This window comes from Pundamilia nyererei, unplaced genomic scaffold (genome assembly GCF_000239375.1).
Source record: "Pundamilia nyererei isolate P.nyererei 1_Seehausen unplaced genomic scaffold, PunNye1.0 scaffold00050, whole genome shotgun sequence".
NCBI lineage: Eukaryota > Metazoa > Chordata > Actinopteri > Cichliformes > Cichlidae > Pundamilia > Pundamilia nyererei.
Window position 1 is genome coordinate 2777984 of NW_005187451.1, and position 16000 is coordinate 2793983.

Sequence of the window (16000 nt, forward strand, 5' to 3'; positions counted from 1 at the left end):
CAGCTGTGGGTCAGCTGTGGGCCAGCTCCCAGCCGCTGGGCGTTTCCGCTGTATACACGCTGCTTACACTCAGTTGCAGCGTGTCACCAAGAGACGGCCCCTCCTTCGCAAAAACGTTGACTTTTATAGTTTCACGTTCCTTCTCTTTCATTCTTTTCCATAGTGGACTCACATCTGTGAGAAGCTGGCAGTGTTACACTTGCTTCAAAACGCCGTGTGGGCGTGGACGTGATGTGTGGTGATTGGTGCACATGAATGTAAGGTTTAATGATTCATTTTAAACGTATTCAAATAAATGACAAAGGGGACGCACTAAGATCAGAGGCAGGCATGACTGTGATTGTCACTGCTGTGACTGTTCATTTATTTAAAGGGGCAGCAAGTAAATGCTGAGAATTACCAACAGCTTTAAATGCATCGGCCAAACTTCATGTCCTAAATGCTGCCTACTACTCGTGGTAGCGTTGTCATTAAAGCCGATGTTTTATGACAGATTCATGCAGAACACCAGCTCATTCCCAAACATTTATACCATTTTTCTTGTGCCTGTTCGTGATGTGAGCTTCATCAACATTTCTATCTGGTTGTCATAAATGTGTAAACTGTTGGTAAAATTCAGAAAAGATTTAAGACTCGTTCGTTTAGACTCAGCCCCGTCTGAGGCTGTATCTGACACGGCAGGAAGACTGCGAATCCAAGCTGGACACAAAAACCGTTAAGCACAGAGAGCAACAACAAAGACTTGATGCGAGGCTGTCTTGAGCCTGTGATGATAATGCTGTGGGGACCGGGACCAATCCACCAGTCGTGCTCTCAGTATACAAGCATGTTACCACTAAGTGTCCACTGCTGGTCAACCACAGAAATTAAAATAATGGAGTTTAACTTTCTTCAAGTAACATTCATGGAAAGTAAAGACAGAACTAATATCTAAGGCCGAGCAGCAGAACACATGATCAATGCTCTGCCACCACAAAGATCAACAACAGTTAAACTGACCTAAAAATCTGTTTGGTAGCTTAAAGACACACTCACCATGTTTCTCTTTCTGCTGGCGGCGTTGGCAGTGTTGTGGCGATCGGCGGCAGAGCGCAGAGGTCTGCGGCACAGCTCGTCTCTTTGATAGATCGCCGTCTGCTTAGAGTTCTGCTTCCTGTACAAAACAAAACAGGCAGCAACTTACTAATTAAAGTTTTTAATTGCACCATTTAATGGCATCCAGTAAACAGTTTACAACCAGTTTGACACTGTGGTCTTTTTTCCATGCAACACTCTGGTTCTGATGATTTGTCCCCCCTCACTAAGAAGCCCCTGGTTCAGTTCTGACTGTCCGACATGAAAAGGACCAGGTGAGAAAGTCTGTATCCAACACCGACTGACTATGTTTTCATTGTCCACCTGACGACATCCAGATAGAACAAGTTTAGCCGTTCAAATAGCTGGACTCACTGATCGCGCAGAAGAAAGTCGCGTCCATGGCGGAGATGCACACTTGAATAGGTCAACTTCCGCTTTTTTAAAGTGGTGCTTGTGGAAGTGAACCAATATTTCCATCTCGACCAAAATCCGCCTTTTCCAGACGTTGATCCTGCCGATTCTACTCTATGGATCAGAAACGTGGACATTGCTTAAAGCAGACCTCAACAAGCTCGAAGTTTTCCAGATGCGTTGCCTTCGGCAGATATTACGAGAATCACTTCAAGACCGCCTTCGATAGGAGGACATCTGACTGGAATTCAAAAACTCCGATTGCGATGGTTTGGCCATGTGTGTCGAATGGACGCGAGCCGACTACGACACCAACTTCTCTGGCATAACGTCCCACACAGCGGAGAATCCAACGAATGGCGAAAAACATGGCTAAAACAGGTCGAAGGTAACATCAGAAATCGCAGAATAAATCTCGACAAGGCCAGGACAATCGCCAACGATCTCCACGCATGGAAACGAGTTGTGAAGGAAATTCAACAACCATTGGCACCCACTGCGGCGCATGGGCTTAGGAGCCGATCCAGGCCTAACGCCAGCTAGGAATCAAAGAAGAAGACAAAGAGTCCTGTGTCAGACGAAAGTGAAACGCTCGTTGTTTCAACAAATGTTTTGTTGTTTCGTCTTCTTATTTAACTCAGTAACACTGACGGAGTGCTGCAGGGTTCTCTCCTGGGGCCTACACTATTTATCTTCATGGCTTGGGACAAAATCTAAAAGCATCTCTCCATTATCTCCATACAGTCACAGCTGGGTCAGCTCAACGTGATTTTAAATGCAGAAAAAAATAAAGGTCACGTTGGTCTCAAACAGGAAGAGGGTGTCGGCAGCACTTCCTTCTCTTTCTATTGAAACTGTGGCCTCATCCAGATATTCAGGTATTGTGATTGATGGTAAACTTTCCTTTAAGCCACACAGTGACTGAAGTTGGGCTTCTTTTTCTGAAATCAATCGTGTTCGTCTTTGAGGTGAATCCTGGATGTAATTAAATGAAGGCTTCTGCTCATTCGCTCCATCGTCTGGATTCTGTTCATCACAGGACACCAAGATTTATTACCAACTGGAAACCATCACCACACCATTGTACCTTATATTCTCTGGCTGACTGGTCCTCATTGGTATCATTTTATCTGTAACTAGTGGTTTGCTGCCCTCTTACTCATCAGATTAACAGGTAACAATGACACATTACTAGCAGGTCTGAGCCAAAGGATTTAGCACTGGTAGTAATGTGCCGTTGTTCCTGTAAACAAAGAGCTGAAAACGACATAAATATTTTAGTCGTAGTCTTTGGTCTCAGAACGTTATCAGTTCGTACAGAACTCTGAAAGAAGGCCGTCTCCTCTCAGCTGATTTCACTGCAAACTTTAAAATACGTAAAATGACCTTGTGAAATCATCACTGGGAACACGTGTTGTAAATAAAAAAAAACAGGATCAGTGGTTACTAAATATGCCTCAGACCACAAACATAATCAAGTTTCTTATAAAGCGTGATCAGGAACACTGACATCCATCAGCATCGCTGCATGGACAAAGTCTCTGTTACACTGTCCCTCACGTTGCAGCACACACTCCAAACAGACGTCTCAGGGCCAACTTAGGCTCAAGTATCTCGCTTTAAAATGGCCTGTATTTATATAGCGCTTTACTAGTCCCTAAGGACCCCAAAGCGCTTTACATATCCAGTCATCCACCCATTCAAGGTTCAAGGTTCAAGGTTCTTTATTTGTCACATGCATAGTTATACAAGTATAACACACAGTGAAATATTCACACCTAAAGTGTTCTAGGACACTTCAACATGTGAAGTGGAGCAGCCAGTGACTGAACCACTGACCTTGCAATTAGTAGTAATGGTAGTAATTGAGTTCACCCTTGGGATGATGCATTATACATCCCTATGGGCAGCAAATCTTTGCAGTTGTGACATCAGCCTAAGGATTACGCACTTTGTCACAGTGTTTTAGGTTAAGCCTTCTAAGAAGCTACACAAATGTGACTGTGTGCTTGGTCAGGTTTCAGATACGTAGTGAGGACATTAACCTTGGCTGCACGGTAGGTCAAAAATCTAAACTAACTATTTGTCATGGTTAGCATTAAGGGGCTAGGTGTGTAACAGCCATCAGGACAGCAAAACATGGTGTGTTTTATTAGCTGTTGATAAAAAGAAAAATTAGATACACACAAAAAAATCTTTTCTACAGCTACTAGTGATTAAAATCATGAAATCACAGCTAAGCAGTATGAGTGGAAATGTGGTGTTTTCCATCAGAAACAGAGAAAATGAAAATGAATGAATTAAAAATAAACACAAAACGAATGAAACTTAACAGCATTAAACACTTTTTTGGTCATCACTTAGAGCGATATCCAAAAGCCTCGGAGATGTCAGTCACGATACCCTGCAGTCTTTATTAAATCAATAATTCAGTTACGTACGGACAAGCACACACACCCTTCAGCCTTACACTGCTCCCCAGTGGTGTGAGTGCTGTTGACCCCTGGTCCTCTCAGCCGGTCCTCTCCTCCGTCTTCCCCCACAGCTAATTACACTGCCTGGAGTTTAGAGCTGACAGCCTGTCTAGGCCCCCATCTGCTGCCTGGTCTGAGCTCTTTGACAGCCTCCCCTCTCTCCTAACTGACAAAGTGATAAACTAATTAGCCTGGCTGGGCACACCGAGGTCAGGGCCCTCACCATATCCAGTGGCTCCACATAGCAGGGCTGACCCAAGTCCTCCTCCAGGGAGCTGGGGCCAGGTAGGCTGGGAGTAGAATTACTAAGGTCTGACTGATTAATGCCAAGACGCTGTCTGAGAGCCGGGCAGGCCTGAGGTACCAAAACAGCCTGTGTTAAAGAATCGTTCCACACCTGTACAATCAAATGTTATCTGCTCATTATATACCGAAGTGCAACTGTGCCAAGTTCCTCTGATAAACTGTGACTAGGAGCAGTTATGAAAACTACTCATATTTTTAAACAGACATTCAAAGGACACACTGCAAGACTTTGTGTTAAATGTAAGAGCCGGGTTTCGCTTCACTCTAGAGCAGGGCTGTCATGGTTAACGTTACTTATATCAGGGTAACTTGCAGGTCCATGAGGTTTCTTGCAGGTCAGACGCACAAACAGAGCAGATATCTGTCACAGTTTACCTGATAGCTGAACTCAGGCTTTGGTACCAGTCGTTGAGGTTCTCCTGGTTGCTGGACATCAGTAGCAGATTGGCTCTGGGGAAGGTCAGCTGTGAAGAGATGAAACATGGTAAATAGACGGGTTCTTATATGGTGCTTTTCTCCTCTACACGAGCAATTGTACAACTCGCCTCACATAGGCACTTTTTTCCAGAGAGCAACGTGGGGTTAATGCTATGCAGACTGAACCAGACGGGGATCGAACCGCCAACCTGCCAATCAGCAGGTGACCTCCTCTACCTCGGTGGCTTTACTCTTTACAATTCACCAACTACGAGCCTCAAATCCAACTATGATTTCAAAATCTGACTGGGAACCAGTTCAGATAAAACTAAATCAGATCCCGATGAAATGGGAAGAAGGACGAACCGCTGCCCGTCATTGTGCTGTTGAGCAAGGCATGGGTTTACAGTAGCTGTTGGTCCTAATGTGCTGCCAGCTGGTTCTAATACTTGATGAAGACGAGCTGCATGTGATAAGAACTTCTTCTCAGTCATGATGTAATAAGCTGTGCGGCCAATCAGAACCAGTTTACAGCAAAAAACCCTGAAATGTAAAACAATGGAACAATAACGCACTACAAGAAAAACTGTGCTGGTGTTTTTGGGAAACCTTCTTCGATTTCACCAACTTTATTAAAATCGATCATTAAAATCTTTTCTGGAACAAATCAGAGAGTGATGTCACTCCACAGCACTGTGTACAATCACAGCAGTTCTTGCATTACAGACTTGCTGCGGGCAGATGAACCATAAAAGCTGCACACTGGGCTGCAGTTGCACAATAAAAGCTATAGGGGTCAACACAAACCAGCTAAAACTGTCTCCAGATCAGCTCCACACAAAGAAAACTGCTGCTGCTTTTAAATCCTGACTGAGTATAAAATCCAGGCATCAATTAAACTAACAAAATCTAACAACCGATTTAGAGAACACTGCATTGTTCTGGACGGTGTCTTCATCTCTCTTTTGGACTTCTCTGTTCTGACAGGACTTTATATGAGTCAGTTATCAGTTCTCTTGTTCACGTTACTCAGTCCAGCTTCAGGATGTACATGCTGAACAAATCTAAGCCCAAACAAAAGGTGCTTTCAGAGCAGCACAGTTACATCAGGAAAACTGCTTAAAGATCACAATTACACCTTAAAGAGCCTTTAACATTTATCTGCACAGACTAGTAGCTTGTTGAGCTCTGATATATCCAACTTCAGCCAGTACGGAGGCGATTACAGCTCATCAGACAATGACGATAGTCTCTTATTAGACATTAAGACTTCAAACGCACCATCATCAAAAGCACCAAGTTCAGTGAAAGGGGCCGGACTAAGTGCTGCATGATATTAGGCACTCGCTGCTTAGGGAGGGGTGGTTGCTTCTGCACAAATAGATTCCACTTCTGTTGAGATGTCGTAATTAGGAATTTGTCAGGAAATCTGACCCTCTTAGGTAGAAATGACTTTGTATAATACAGCAGCGCCTCATCACTGCACATAATTTAGCTTGATTATTTATACATCAAAGAGAATCTGTCAGGGATGTGGGAAATATTCAAGTAATGAGAGGATATTAGCAGCAGGAAGGGAGCAGAGGCGAGAGGATACAGAAAGCCGACGCATTCAGAAGGAAAAGACACAAAACGAAGAGAAAAATGGACGTCGAGCCACAAATAAGACCCAACGGGGGAGGGGGCACTGGAAATTTTAATAAAACGTTTGAGGTTTTTTTGTTTTTTCCAATACTTAGCATATAGATTGCCATGACATTTACAGCTGTCAAATTTAATTTGACTTTAATACTTCATGGCCCCGTATAAGGAGGGCCGCGGTGTGCTGACAGTCTTTTTCCTCGAGTTCACGCAGGGATCAATAATGTGTCCTTATGAGGAATTACGCGTAACGCTATCGAGTATGCGCTTGGGCCTCCGTGGTATAAGAGGCTAATGAAATGCCATTTCTGCCATTAGATAACATGCAACGGGACGGTCACAGAGCGGCGACAGGCTGGAGGAAGACGTATTTACTGGAGGCCCAGAGGAGATGGATCTGTAGCTTAATCTGATCCAGCAACTGAGGTAACAGCAGGCGCCCATCACTGCACTCCTCAGTCCTTAAAACACACACGCACTCCCTGTAACACAGCTGTGAGTGTAATCTCTCCATCAGTTTCCTTTTCATCAGTCTGTTGAAGGATGATTTTCATTCTCAGGGCTTTTAACTGAAGCCTGGCCTGGTCACGACAATCCGTCACACAGCCGTCACGTCACTGCAACTCTGCTCTGTGTGCATATTTGATCATTTCCACTGCACACTTTCACAAAATATAAAAAACGACAAGTAACGAGCATTAAAGTAGTATTTAGAAAAAATGCTGTTTTCTTTCTAGACGTCACTGAATCAGGATTTCTGAGAAGACGAATGAACTGGCTCAACGTCCTCAAACAACACATCCAAATATAAGGCTTCATACTGCCGACTAACTGAGCGCTGCTGTGTACTTGTACACAGTCTGGTTAGTCGGGATGGAACTGAGAACTGGTTCCCAGTAGGCCATCAAGTTGGAATCGTCAGCCTGCTCGCCTTAGCCTCTCAGTTTAGCTCATTGATTCCAGCTGCACTTGTGCTGATTTCAGTTTGTTTGCTGGAAGAAAATAGTCACGCAGTCTAAAATATGGCAGCGTGAATATGGACCAAACTTTTGTTTTTATTGCACACACAACGAACACAACTTCAGTGCTTTGCACAAACCGAGAATCCAGAGTGACGTTGAAGCTGAATGCAGACCTCCAACAGTGAAACAGGCGAGCAGTCAGGCTGCAGCCTCCCTGTCCACCTGTTCTTATTGCTCAAGTAGCATCACTGTGGCATCACTTTAAAGCCTCTGTGTGCGGTCGGCTTTGTGTTCACAGCTAAAGACTGAGAAAAAGATCTCGCGTGTCCTCATTAGGACACGGATTCTGTAGCCTACAGGTTCAGATTGTTCTAAAGCTGCAGGCTTCACTGAAAAGCTGAACTGTTACATAAAAACTGTAATTATTAGACAACGTATGTTAGGTAAAAGTAGTGTAACTCATTACTTTCTACTGCATTACTTTTAAGAAAAGGTTTCTCTGTAAAAACAGCTCCAACGTGCACAAACGTAACCAGTTACTGTGTGTCCTGCTATGCTGGTGACTCTCAGAGAGGAGCCAATGAGAACGCAGCGAGAATCGATACGTGATATTGATCAGAATCACCCGACTGGTTATTTTCCTCTTTATTTTTCATTGGATCGTGTTTATGATATAAACTCGTTTGCCAGACCTCTTGGATGTAAAATAAGTGTTTATTAATCATTTTAAAACGTAAACGTTTATTAATAAAAGTAAATGCATTTTGTAACCAACCTATGAAAATGTCCATGATGATCCACGTGATACATGAAGCATGAAAGGTGCGGACATATCTCACAGTTAATCATCTGTACAGACTTTTTGCCCGTCTTGTTGTGTTTGACGGATGTTTTCCCATTTTTAACATTTGATCCACTCAGTTTAAAACCTGATGGCCTGTTGGCTGAGCCCCGACAACAGCTCCAATTACTCTATAAACAAATGAGACCTGAGATACCCGCACCTTTACTGATACGATCAGAATACTTTATTGATCCCCAGGGGAAATGATTTTTCATAAAAGTCACTTATTAATAAGTAGCTGAAAGAGAACATGTGCAAGAAGGATGTAGCTGTTGCAGTAAACAGTGTGTTAGGTGGATGATCACATGATCACAGATAACAAAGGTAACCAAAGAGGATCCCCCCCCCCATAAAGAAGTAAACTGGTTATCTTTTTTGTCTGGCTCAGGAGTGTCAAACTCATTTCCAACAGCCCGCTGGACCACTGATGCTTTCTGTGCAGATGAAGTCACACACTGATGATGAAGAAACAGCTGCTGTGACAAAGAGAGAATCTGTCTGCACGACTCTTTGGACGTGAGAAATAAAAGTGTGAAATGACAGAAAGTTACAGGTTTTTTAAACTGTATTTAGTTTATTTTATGTAATTTTCAGTACTAAACTGTACATCTGAGTCTCTTTCAAGAAGGTGATTTTTTGTTCATGTTGCTTCTACTGTGGAGAACACATGAGGTCTGTACAGATGTGGAACTTTTTGTCCTCCGCGGTGGAAAATGGCTAAAACTAAAAGGTGTATCACGGGTTTATCCAGCTCCTACTTTTATACATTCTGCACTCATCCTTTCAGTCTCCAGTATCATTGAAATGCAGCCAGACGCTGCTCGTTTGAGGTTTGCATTTAAATCCGGCTCGGCGTCTCTCTGCGTACCTGGCCCGTACCACTGCACCTGCTGTCTTTGGAACGTCTGACCCCTTTCCTTCTTTGACATAATGGTACGATCCCAGTCTGCGATTGGCCGCGTGGCGTGACCATTAAAATAAAGTCCCACAGGGCTGAAGGTTTGACTTCCACGTACCGACAGCCCATTAATAACTGCTGTGTGAAATCATCTCGCGGCCGGATATAACTGTATCCACATCCAGCCCGTGGACTTACGTTTGACGTCCCCGGTCGGGTTTTATTGGTTTCTATGTTGTAGATCTATCAGCCAACTGTATGCTACCAGTTCTGTGACAAATGAGCTTCACTGACAGAAAACATGCAAAAATGCTTCTGACAAGCTGAGCAGACAGCAGTGGACAGCACCATCATCAGACGTGGCTGCTCTGGATCACAGGGAAGCACATTAGCAGCGCTGCATAAAGAGCTCTTTGAGCCAGAGCCTATCAGCTGAAATGAATATTGATACCATGCAGCACTGGCACTAAACACTCGCTGCATAAACGCTTTGGTTCCTTGCTCAATGACGCGCAACTCCTTGCTTTGAATGTTTCATGACAGCAGCTACATCATTTAGACACAATTTGTCAGCAAGCAGCTGTACAGAGACCTGCACGATGGATGGACCGAGCGGAGAAACACATTCAAAGTTCAACTTTTGGGCCACTTCAACAAGGATTAGAGGTGATTAGGGAGGAGAGGAAGAGGAGCACAGGTCTCCTCCAACACGCAGGACTAAATGACATTTAACGGAGCGAGGCTTGAAAACATTCAGCAAACGTCTTATTTTTACACGTTATACCACTCATCATCGAGGAACTTTAAGTAAGACAAATCAAAGCTACATACGTCAAAAGTGGAAATTAAATAATGCTCCGCTAAAGAGTCACTCATGTGTGCCCTGAAATCAGTGAACAGATGTCTCCCCACCTGCCCAAGAAAACAGACAATTTTCTTTCCAAGTTCAGCTTTTCCCAACATTTGGAAGATGGAAACAGTGCAGGGCGCACACACAAAGAAGAAACACAGAGAGCTCAACTCTACAATAAGAACGATGTTTCCATAACGCTCACAGCCACCATCATGATGACAGTGAGGATTTACATAGTAATGGGGGAGTGGTTCATATTAATATCATCACTTTATACCTTGTTAAAAACTAGTGATTTGAAAAATGGGGACTGTATCTGTAATATGTGATATATTATAATATATCTGTAACACCTGAACAGGTAAGGTTGTAGTTTTTGTTAAAGCCTTGAATTAAAGCTGCAAGTCTGAACTTCAATCTCATCTTAATTGTAATAATGTAAACAGGCAACATTAAAAACGTTGTGTCGTTTTCCATAATCCTTACAGCTCTAACTGCAAGAAGATACCGTTCATACAACCGTTGAGGCTGAGCCCTCTGCTGGTTTTTCAGGGACTTTTTCAGGGACTGGCAGACACTTACACTGAGCAGGCCTCCCTGGCTCCGTGTGTGGCCAAACACCTTCTCTACGGTGCAGTCTTGCAGTGGATAGGCATGCTCGGCAGTAAACTTCTGTCCACTGGTGGAATGCAGGGAGCTGCAACGCTTGACCTGTAGCAGCATGTCGGAGAACAGGAAGAACATCTTAGGCTTGGCCTCTGCACCCTTTGGTGGGACCACCTTCAGCCAGCCCTCGCAGATGTACCACCTCCCTGTGACAGGAGCAAGAACAAACAGAAAACAATATTATACACATATATACATCCATCATTAGATACTCAATATGCATTTAGTCCAGACGTGGACACTGGACAGCCTGCAGGTCACATTTGGCCCTTTGGTTGTCCATGACCAGTTAGCACGGGGTCAATGCAAACTTTAAACATGAACATGTATTCATTAACGGAGCCATAAGAGGGCCACATGCCAGCATACGCTAAGTGCAGGTCTCAAGGCTGGATAAATTGGGAGGGTTACATCACATTCATTCAGAATGAGTGGATCTGTCAGGCCCTGGGTGCTGTTGGCCAGCAGGGTGCTGAAACTTGTTACCGCTGGCCAAAGACAAAGAAAGAGGCAAGGGGAAAGGTGTGTCAGGAGGCGGCAGGAGAGAAGAAAGGCAGGAGTGTGGAGGTGCGAGTAGGGACTTTAAAGCCTGCCTACAAGACGGAGAGAAAGAAGGCAGATATATGTGCATGCAGGAGACTACATGGAAGCGAGGTGGATTCAAGCTGTTCCAGCATGGTGCAGAGAGCACGTGTAGGGTTAATCTTAAAAGAACATGTATGCAAATAGTCAGGATCACTTTGAAGGTGGAAATCAAAGCTGATTTTGAATGTTGTCAGTGTATGTGGCTCTCAGGCTGGCTGTCAGAGTAGCAGACTTCAGTGGACATGTAGATAAAGGGAACAGAGGTGATAATCAGGTGTTGGGTGGCCACGGTGCTAAGGAGAGAAATGCAGGACAAGGACATGGATTACATGGTAATGGATTTTTGAAAAGGATGGAAATACTTGTGGTCAAGACATTTTAAGAAGCGGGAAGAACATAGGTGACATATAACAGCAAAGGGAGGTGCACAAAGGTGGATTATATCTTATGCAGAAAGGCCAAACTGAGAGAGATATAAGACTAGAAAGTGGTGGCAGGTAGACAGCACCGGACGTTTTTAGGATGACTGCAGAAATCAAGACGAGGAAGTGAAGGCGGAGTCGAGGATTAAATGGCAAAAGCTCAAGGAGGAGTTGAGACAGCTGGGTTCAACGTGGGGCGAGATTACATCAGGGATCTACTCTGGGTCTGTTTGCAGTGGCGATGCACGGATTGGCAGATGAGGTCAGGCAGGAGTCTTAGTGGCCTATGACAACTGCAGATGAGACTGTAGGGAGCAGATTGAAGAGCGCCTGAAGATGTGGAGGTTTGCTCTGAAGAGAAGAGGAATGAAAGTCAGAAGCAGCAAGACAGAATATGTGTGTGAACGGGAGACGGGTTTAACAACAGGCATGCAAGAACAGAGGCAGAGAAACTAGACCAGTTTAAACACCTGGGTCAACCAGCTAAAGAGATGGACAAGAAATCTGAATCGCCATTATGAACTAAACGCAGACCGAGAACAGACATCTGAACCTTTGCTTACCAATGTGCTTACCACCCAGCGATGACGTCAAAACCAACTTTGTGATTTCACATAAAATAACAAAAACCAGTAAACTATTCTTAAAAACTCTCCATCAGAGGCTAATTTGGTGGCCTTTGCCATTCTAATATACACTAAGGTGTTACAATCATGGGCGTCCAAATCTGTAATGGAAAAACATGTTGGACGGGAGGGGCGGGGCTATGTGCTCGGCCCCAACCAGTCGCAGCAGATGGCCCCGCCCCTCCCTGAGCCTGGTTCTGCCGGAGGTTTCTTCCTGTTAAAAGTTTTTCCTTCCCACTGTCGCCAAAGTGCTTGCTCACACAATCACAGAGGCATTTCGAACTCTATTGCAGTAGTGTAGTGGTAGTGTTACTGAGATGTTGGCACTATTTGGATTCACAAATATTCTCAGGGGTGAACGAGTCCACATACAGATCCTCTCTCGTGTCATCCTCTTTATTTCCACCTCAGACACTGAACCTGTAATAAACTCAAAGGTAAAGCACACTAGATTTCTTCCTAAAAACCAAATAAACTGAAAAGCTGCTGATGAAGAAGTTAAACTACAAGCAAGACAGCAAAAACACTTTCAGACTTCTCACATCCACATTTAGTTTCCAATTGTTTTTCAGAATGTTGATTATATCCTGATAAAACACTGAAAATAGTAAAAATAAATGTTTTTACGGAGTCTTTTTCACAGCTTCATTGGCTCATTGTGTTACCAGGAGGAGTTTATTAGTATTTATTGGTGCAGCTGTTCATAACAGGCCCAGTTTCTCATATGGCCACTTGGAAAAATAATTGCCCACTAGGGCTGGGCCATATTATACCGTTCACGGTAATACCGGTATAATGTTAGGCAACGATAGGAAAATGAAATATCGCGATAGAATATGAGTAAAACGCGCATGCGCAGTGCCTTTGTTTTCATACGCACATGGCCGATTGTTGAGTGAAACAAATGAACCAGAATTGGTTTGTAAAAATAGTGCAAGTTCAGTGATGTGGAACTGGTTTGGTGTTTGTCCGTCAGATACACGACAAAGCACATTTTTTTGCAGAACATGCAAGCGGCCGTCGTTATTGTCGTATTTGTCGGACTAAGATGCTCTTAAATCTGGGAGTAATCTGGGTCCTAAACTCTGTATGTTTCAGGTCAAACGAACACTGCAGCATCACTGAGAGTTAAAAACTGTCTAAATTCTTTCATTTTTAATAAAACGATCAGCATTGCTGCTTAACCAGGTGAAACTATGAAGTTTAACTTCCAGGCATCCATGAAAACAAAATTTATTACATTTAACGGAGTTAGAAGTTAGCAGGAAGCTAGCAGAAATTAGCTCGCTAGTTTCGCTAGTTACCTAAACATGATATAGCATGTTCTGACTGAGAGATTTCTGAAAAAATTCAAACGTACAGCTCTGCTATCACTTCCAACATAAATGAAGACAGGAAACTAAACAGCAGTGACGTTTGTAGGGTTACTGAAGTTGGGCTAGCTGGTATATAATGATGTGCTACGTGATCGCTAGCAACACAGCTATGTTAGCATAACATAAACAGTGAAGCTGGAGGACGAACACCAACACTTTTCCACTTATAAAAGTTAACGTGAAGGTTCCTCATGGTTAGAGACAAATGCAATCGCATGGCAGGATGCTGTGAACGGACCAAACTTCAGTCAGGAGAACAACTGAGATAATCCATCCACAATACGAGGTTAGTCATTAATATACTGCAACAACATGGGAATACAGCAGCTGCCAGAGAATTCAACATTAATGAATCAATGGTACAGAAGTGGAGGAAGCAAGAAGAATGAGTTTAATAAAGTTTGATTTATCTGACTGCTTTGTTTCGCTTAATGTGCCTTATAATCCCGTGCACCTTATGGTCCGAAAAATACGTACTGCACACTGCAGTTTAATGTTGCAAAGCACCTCTTTTTAACTTCAGTGGATATTATACATGGTTATGCTCAGGATATGTCAGCCCATTTCTACTGGAAATGCCTTTTGGTTAAACTTTCAGCAAGGAATTTGCATTTGCACTATTTTTATAAAGCTTTAATGTACATAAAAACCAGCTTCTTGTTTAAGTGAAAATAAATGATAGGTTATCTTTTTGCACTAGTAATGTTGTGGAGTTGTATTTTGTCTCGCATCAATTATATCGTCAGTTATATCGTTATCACAAATTTTCAAATATATATCGTGATAAATATTTTTGGCCATATCGCCCTGCTCTATTGCCCACCACTGGTTTTACTCTGTGACATCCATTAAAACTGCTCTGACTACTTTTAATAATAAAAATAATAATAAATACTAATTTGTCAAACATTTAGTGATCTTTGAACACTGTGAAGTTATCCCCATTTCGATTCAATTGCATGTATATAGTGCCAATCACAACAACCGTCACCTGAAGCCTCAAACTCTGTGCAGCACATCAATTTCATGCTATTGGAACCATGTTAAACTGCATTGTCCCTCTTAAGTAGATAAACTGAAATTGAAATTCAAGGCACTTTATATTGTAGTGTAAAGACCCCGTAATCTTAGAAAGAAAACTACAACAATATTTTGCCTTCTACAACGAGAAGAAGTAATTTCTAGTATTTCGGTGTGGTCGCTGAGGAAAACTCATCTCTTTCACTGTGATTGGCAGCAGGATGCTGATAGCTAATAAGCAAGCAGGGCTGACATTTGGATATATAAGATTAAAATTTATCCTGAGTCCAGGGCGTTTTTGTAATTGCCCGAGCAAATAGCCTGTGATTGCAGTGAGCCCGAGTGGCCGAAGCTGTGCCTCTGGGGCTCGGAGAGGACATTTTCAGCTACAGACAAGTCCAGTGAGATTAAGTGGCTGGGCCGAGTGGGGATCAAATTGCTTTTAAAATGCCTCTCAAACAGAAAAACAGTCAAGACACATGCTATGACACTTTGTGGTGTTGTGTGAAGCCCGGAGATTAAATCTAATTTAAATAAAATCTTATGCATAACATAACTGAAAACAATAGAATCATTTTAATAAGTTTAACAAAGAAAATCAGCAGAATTATTACAAACGGAAACAGCTGATTACAAAAACAATAACTGACTTTAGCAGCATTCACTCAGAAAACAATGTAAGAAAAAAGAAGAAAGAGCAAAGAAGGACAAGGACAAACGTGCTCTGGAGGGAAAAATAAAAACCCACATATCAAACCAGCCCAGGTCTTTCTCCCAAAATATTTGTTCTAGTGCAAATAATCCCTTTAATGTGTATCAGCAAAATAGACTCATTCTCCGCCTCAGATCTCTAAAATAAATGAACTCACAGATGCTGGACTCTTTCTCCATGTGGTAAAGTGGACGGTACAGGTCTATTTTCTAGCAGCCATAAGCAGAGAATTGGCAGGGTTCGGCATTTTGGGGCTGGGGTTTGTTGTTTTTGGTTTTCCTTCTTTGTCCCTTATAATCATCAATCATAATCATTCGCGGATCGATCTGCCAGGCTGGCTTGACATTCTCGCCCCACCTTGGGGTGGAGTCTTCCTGGCAGTTGTCCTTCCCGCACCTGTTCTAACGCGTCTTTTCCACAAGCAGCCACTTGGCCCAGCTTGGCTCGGCCTGACTCTTAGTGTTCAAAGTATTATTGTAGGATCTGAAAACATAAAGCACTGAGGTGACAGTTGTTGTGACTTGGCGCTATATTAAAAAATTGAATTGAAGAAGTTGACCTGTTTCACATACAGGGAGTGCAGAATTATTAGGCAAATGAGTATTTTGTCCACGTCATCCTCTTCATGCATGTTGTCTTACTCCAAGCTGTATAGGCTCGAAAGCCTACTACCAATTAAGCATATTAGGTGATGTGCATCTCTGTAATGA

The 16000-nt window shown here is 43.0% G+C and overlaps 1 protein-coding gene across 1 annotated transcript in view; it reads right to left on the reverse strand.

The window, feature by feature from the left end:
- arhgef39 (Rho guanine nucleotide exchange factor (GEF) 39) overlaps positions 1–16000 on the reverse strand; it is a 95715-nt gene that overhangs the window by 2932 nt on the left and 76783 nt on the right. Inside the window, exons 10-12 of the mRNA XM_005733242.2 lie at positions 10466–10695; positions 4644–4732; positions 1036–1153 (exon numbers count right to left, since the gene is read on the reverse strand). Coding sequence (XP_005733299.1) covers positions 1036–1153; positions 4644–4732; positions 10466–10695 — 437 coding nt within the window. The remainder of the gene's footprint in view (positions 1–1035; positions 1154–4643; positions 4733–10465; positions 10696–16000) is intronic.